The sequence below is a fragment of the Colias croceus genome, chromosome 24 (genome assembly GCF_905220415.1).
Source record: "Colias croceus chromosome 24, ilColCroc2.1".
NCBI classification, from domain to species: Eukaryota; Metazoa; Arthropoda; class Insecta; order Lepidoptera; family Pieridae; genus Colias; species Colias croceus.
The window spans coordinates 384,487-390,739 of record NC_059560.1 but is presented as its reverse complement, the minus strand read 5'-3'; the positions used below and the strand labels follow the sequence as shown (position 1 = coordinate 390,739).

At 33.1% G+C, this 6,253-nt stretch overlaps 1 protein-coding gene across 2 annotated transcripts; it reads left to right on the top strand.

Annotated features, from left to right (window-relative positions):
- Positions 1–493: 493 nt before the first annotated feature.
- Positions 494–5,175, top strand: LOC123702798 (protein Star). Of its 2 annotated transcripts, none has more exons than XM_045650598.1 (6): positions 494–797; positions 1,916–2,162; positions 2,390–2,580; positions 2,885–3,067; positions 3,828–4,001; positions 4,843–5,175. In XM_045650598.1, the coding sequence occupies exons 1-6, from the start codon at positions 786–788 to the stop codon at positions 5,008–5,010; spliced, it is 975 nt and encodes a 324-aa protein (XP_045506554.1). In that variant the 5' UTR covers positions 494–785; the 3' UTR covers positions 5,011–5,175. The 2 variants fall into 2 exon arrangements, with proteins under 2 accessions (XP_045506554.1, XP_045506555.1); XM_045650599.1 differs by lacking the exon at positions 494–797 and adding an exon at positions 878–977.
- The last annotated feature ends 1,078 nt before the right edge of the window (positions 5,176–6,253 follow it).

Below are 6,253 nucleotides of genomic sequence, written 5' to 3'. Positions count from 1 at the left end.
GAATTGCTGTTACTTTAATTGTTCTTATAAAAATAAACAATTTCCCTAAATTGCGTGTTTTATTAAAATTAGACTTGAGTTTCCCTTATCACCCTGCTTTCAGCTTATACTTCATCTCGGAAGCTACAACAGACCTTAAACATTTCGGTCAATATCTAGGTAGTCTCCTCACATATTGCTCCAAATAAAAATCTATAGATAAATTTTAGAAAATGCTGTTTTGAGAGTTAGGATTTCCTGAAACTTAAATCATAACGTACCTACATCAGGGAATTAATGAGATCTGTTTTGAATCATCAAAAGATTGTATCAAACTTTTGGAAGTGTATTAATGTTAATTAATCTAAAATTATTTCTACAAATATTTTTTCATCAAAAAAAATTTGTAGAAATAATTTTCTACTACGCAGGTGGCAGGCAACATTTGGCAGGTAAGCAGGTGTAGGTACAAACCAATACAAACAAACCAAGGCAAAAAGTGGCAACATTCATGTCAGTATGTCACAAATCGGTGACTCACGTTGGATAATGAATTTACCTCACACCTGTGTTTTGTGCGTTCACCTGTTTTAATTAATTTATTTTCTAGTTAATATAAGTTTCAACAATGAAAACTTGTTAGTAACAACGGAATTCAAACAAAACATTCACTTTCAATCATTAATTAGTATTTATTGGTGAAAATAAAGTACAAGTTGTACAATAGTGCGGAGTTAGCTTGTTTTTGTTTTAAATGCGTTTCTTTGTTTAGGTAACTCAGTGTTTCTTATATTTAAATAAGTACAATGGCGGAGAAAGTGAGTATTAAAAAGTTTTTATATAAAACATTATGAATAGCTTTGCTAAGTCCGTGTTTGCATCCCTAGCCAATGTGTCAAAAAAAACATCCTGTAACAGTTGTTGTCAACGCCGTCTGCTCTTTTTTTGGCTTGTACTATGAAAAAATTCTAGTGTTCTCGAAATAAACTTAAAATATGGTGAGCTAAGCATAGATCAGTGATATAATTGTCGTTTTTAAAGATAACTATAAATTTAAACAAAGGATTTGTAATGTAATGGTTGTAGAATTCCTACAAATACACATTCTATGGCTATAAATATTACCAGAGGATTACTATTAATCACGTTTTAATTAGATTAAACTAAATAACATAAATAAGTGAAGTAAATTCAATTAATCTTCATATAATCATCTCAAAGGAAAATACACACTTTTCCATTAGTTCAGTTGATCATTGTGCTGATTTTAAGTTCAGCATAACTCAGCTTATACTGTTCCATACAGCTTATTGCTAAAAATAGGTTGAAATATTTATTACAATTACAAAAATACCTATCTAAATTTAATTGATTTTTTTTTATTAATTATATGGTATGCAGTACTATAAAATACCTTGGATATAGTTATACAGTAGCAAATAAGGTATTTGAAGACGCTTGTTAACATTTGCCAATGAAATGAAGAATGTATAAACTTTCAACTGTGGAAAGTCATATTATTATTAAAAAGGTTTAATTCTGGTTCATCAAACTCAAAACTCAAACTCAAACATTCATTTATTCAATTAGACTACTGTTTAGTAGCACTTTCGAATCGTCATTACATAAGTATTTTTAACATTTACCACAATGTTAAAAATACTTATGTAAGATAAGTCATCAGAGTTAATACAATCACCCAGTTATTTAATAAGCTGTTATTATAGATGCATGTAAATACAATATAATAGCTTTACACGCTTAATGCCTCAGCCCCCGGAATCACAGACACAATAGAAAATCTATTGTGTCGTGGTCTCATCGGCCCGCTCGGTGGTCAATGGGTTAAGCAAAAGATACACATTTCAATGGCAGCTTATAATTAATTTATATACCTCATAAATTAACAAATATTAACAACACTGTGTTTTTTTAGAAAATACAAGAAAACCCGCTGCCAGAAGTACCACAAGAACCTGTGGACAAACCAAAAGATGTACCAAAACCAGTCCCAAAAACCACTACAGTGCCCATTGCTCCAGTGCCTACAAATAGATTTGGTATTCCGTCGCTAACGAAGACACCTCCCAATGAGTTGTATAGAAAACTCCTGCCAGCTATTCTGTTTGTGCTCACGTTTGTTACTGTGATGACCATGCTGCTCATTTATATGGATACTGTTGGTAAGTTATAATACTGTGTATGATTTCAAAAACTACAGATTTTTTTATATAATTATCATACCTTTTTTTGTTCAAAATTAATCACTTCTTTTATTATTAGAACGAAACAAGGCCCTCTCATTTATAAGAAAATAATCTCTTAGAAAAAAGAGTTAATTTTCTGAATTAATTGTGTGTTTCTATCTTTCACAACCTCAAATGTACTAATACATGTGAATTGATTGTAGCGATGGGCGCCCAACAGTTCCGTCTCAACATGTCGCAAGATTACGAGCTGGCCAGCATCCCGGCAGAATCACCGATACTCATAGCGTATGTGAGACAGTTGCATCTCGCGCCTCGCCCTCCGAAGAACCCACCACCTGTGCCCAATATAACAGATCGGGTGGAGGTTCTTGATCGACTTTATGGAGAGATTGTAAGTTCACATACTTATGAAAAAATACTCATAGATGTCAATATTAGTGCTAAACCATTAAAGTCAATTCAATTCAATATTTTAATTTATGGCAGTACTGCATTGCCACAATTTACTATCAAAGTTAATTCTATCAAATTTAATACTGTCAAAGGCTTGTACCGTCAACTTCATTACTATAAATGTTAATACCGCCAATGTCATTACTATCAATGTCATTCTGTCAACGTTAATATTGTACCTTCACCATCATAATTATCGTGAGTAAATGTATAATTTATTTGTTTTAATTAATTCTCAACAGTACAACGGGACATTTGTCGAGATCCTACCCCAAGGTGACCGCGAACCAACCACTTCATACCTTGAAATGGTGCGAGGCTGGAAGGGCGTGGCCGTTAGGGCTGCGCCTCGTGACTTTCTCTCACTACGGGGTGCTGCTAGCGCTCTGCACGCTTGTCTCAGCCCTACTGCACATCCAAGAGAGGTTAGTTGAATATTTCGGTTTTTTTGTCTAGTTTATAAGTTGTGTGATGTGAAAACTTATAAATTATTACAACTTATAAAACATGAATATGTTTCTTTCTTTCAGTTATTTTTGTCTAGCTGTTAATACTTCTTATTTTTTCTAGCTATTCTTTCTTTTTTCTGTATATTTTTTTTAAGACTGATTCCCTTCCACCTTAATAAAGTTAAAAAAAATTTAATATAGTATACTCCAGAAGCGTTCTCAATATAAAGTAATTGTTGTTAAAAAGAACAAAAACTCTAAAAATAATATACATAACAGTCAACAATAATTATAATAGTGTGTATGTGTGTACTTTTTTTGGTACAGGTCAAGTGCCAACTAATATCCTTTTTTTTTTTAATAAAGAATATCAAAACTTTTTTGCGTAAAAAAATACGCTTTCACGTTCAAGAGGTACAAACGATTTCTTACATTAAAATGAAAGTTATTAAATTTAATTTCTGTAAACTACAGTACATAACATAACGCTATGTTGAACGCTTTTATAAAAATATCAAAAAGACCCGCTTGAGTGTTAATCACTAATCAAGCTTTATTTGTACGGTTTTTTTTTACCTCATCGTAAGTCGTAACGTCTTTTTGACTCCGGAATTAGTGGTCCTTCGAGGCGGATCTGTTTTCACTGTTAACATTTCTGTTAATGGCGATATATCTGTATAGATATTTTTTTTAATGCGAGTATGGGGTTTAGTACAAGCAAGTCTCATGTGCCTAGGTGAGCTACCAAGAGCCCGAGGGGGGTGGCAGCTTGTTCAGCTCGCGCGTGCTGTGCCTGCCGCTGCACACGCTGCTGCTGGCGGCGGGCGTCACGCGGCCGCACTACGCGCTGCTCGCCGGCCGCAGCGTGCCCGCCGCGCTGCGCCGCCTGCCCGCCAGCGCCAAGCTGCAGGTATACATACACACACACACAACAGTCACACACATCCAACACAAACATAGACAACAGACAACAACACGCACACATAACATAGCTTCTTTCTCATTTAATGTTCACGTTCATTGTTTATCTGATAGATGTGATTGTTAATGCTTGGGGGCCTGGTGACCCGTAACACAAGTATTTTGTACTTATCGCGGGCACCAATCTCTCACAAATGTTAGTATTAAGATAATATAGATTAACAATGTATGTGTTGATTGTACATTTGTGATGAGAAAATAAATAAATATTTAATTAATTTAATTTAATAGCTAAAAGCAACACATGCCCAATAACAATACACACAACAACAACAACACACAGCCAACAACAACAACAACACAAACACAGTAACAACAACACATACTCAACAACAACACACACCTAACAACGGCACACCAACATATAGCCAACAACAACACACACACACACACACAAATAACGTAGCCAACAGCAACACAAACACAGTCAACAACAACACAAACATAGACAACAACAACACACACACAACAACAATACACACATCCAACAAAAATACAGCCGTGATTGTTGGCCACAGCCAACGACGGCACACCAACCCAGCCAACAGCAACATACACACAGTCAACAACAACACAAAATTTCATGCATAACTAGATATACACTCTGCCAACAGCACACATTTACGGTCTCCTCTACTCAAACACACATACAAACTATCGCAATATCCAAACACAAAACACAAATATGGCTACATTCGACATTTATATTCGATATGTCCATGTACATGAGTTCTAATTCCAAGTAAATCACCCAAAAATCTAATTTCCAGGTCATAGAATTCCGTTCCAACGACCAAGCAGCAATACGCAACACGACAGAGTACTTGCTAAGCGTCAACTACACAGTTGTGGCCACATTCCACGACTCGGTCATGTACGCGCTCACGGACACGCTCACACGCACTTCCGTGACCACGAAGAGTTCGTGGTCACCGTAAATGGGCGCGAAAGTGGAATAACACTTCGTGGTCACCGTAAACGTGCGAGAAATTAAGAGATACTTTGTTGACCACGGAAATACTTAACATGTACAGATAAGACCTAGAATGTGCAGAGAAATGTTGCTAGAAATATTTCAAAGGCTTTTGTAATGTTCGATTGGTAGTGAAAAATGAATGTACCGTCCGCGTTGTACTGATGTCTGTGTAAGAACTAGTAGTGGGGAATTCAAATTTAAGCTAAAAAAGGAACTCTCAAAGATAAAAAAGGAGGCATATAAAAATCTCACAAAATATACACACCAATTTATTTCATAACATAAAAAAATTGTTATTTCAGTCGGACATTGTAAAGGTCTTTAAAAGCTTATAAATGACATTTGAATCCATTTAATGTATTTTTACAACCGACACATTATTACGTATATAATATGTGACCTCAAAATTAAATTACAATGTTCGTAAAATAAAAATAAAACTGGGCTATCATATATTTTTATTCTCAAAATAATTAAAATAAGTGGGACGGAAAAACAAATAAGAAATCAATTTTACTTTTATAAGATGCTACATGTCATGACAATCGCCTAGTTCTATTCTTATTTTATGTATTTTTAAATGCAAATATTCGTAAATATATCTTAAATACTCGAAATATATAAAAAAAAATCTGTTTTATAACACAATTGTGCCTTCTAACGTGTCATAGTGTGTTATTGTTAAAAAAAAACAATCAAAAAATGTTAAAATTTTTTGATAAATTTTCCAAAATTCTACCGTCCATTAGCAATCTCTAATCTCACATATAAAATAATGCCGCATTCATTAATTATTTATTAATATTGATGATAATAATTATTATTGTATGATTTATCATATTTTTTTAATCGTCCATTAATTGTCTATTATATTTTATTTAGTTAATTTTATTCTTATAAAATCCGATTTTAACGATGATTAAATTTTAAATAATCTCAAATTAATTTCTTTGAATCTCCGATCTTTTTAAAAAATAATAATAATTTGAAATGGTTCTCAATGAGTATTATAATTCTTAAACTAAGTTTTTATAATTAGTAATGATTATTTTTAATTATATTAGTCCTTGTTTTAAAGTATTTTATGTGATATATCAATTCAATGGGAAATAATAACAGAATGGCAGCTAATTTTTATTCATTTGTACGAAAACGTCTTACAAATAATTACTTAAAATTGGTAAATAATTAAAATAATTTTATTG

Bases quoted from the DNA above. Each gene is read 5' to 3' on its own strand.
- LOC123702798 (XM_045650598.1), top strand. The intron at 3,068-3,827 runs GTTAGTTGAATA...TCATGTGCCTAG, and splicing joins CTACTGCACATCCAAGAGAG to GTGAGCTACCAAGAGCCCGA. The intron at 4,002-4,842 runs GTATACATACAC...TCTAATTTCCAG, and splicing joins CCGCCAGCGCCAAGCTGCAG to GTCATAGAATTCCGTTCCAA.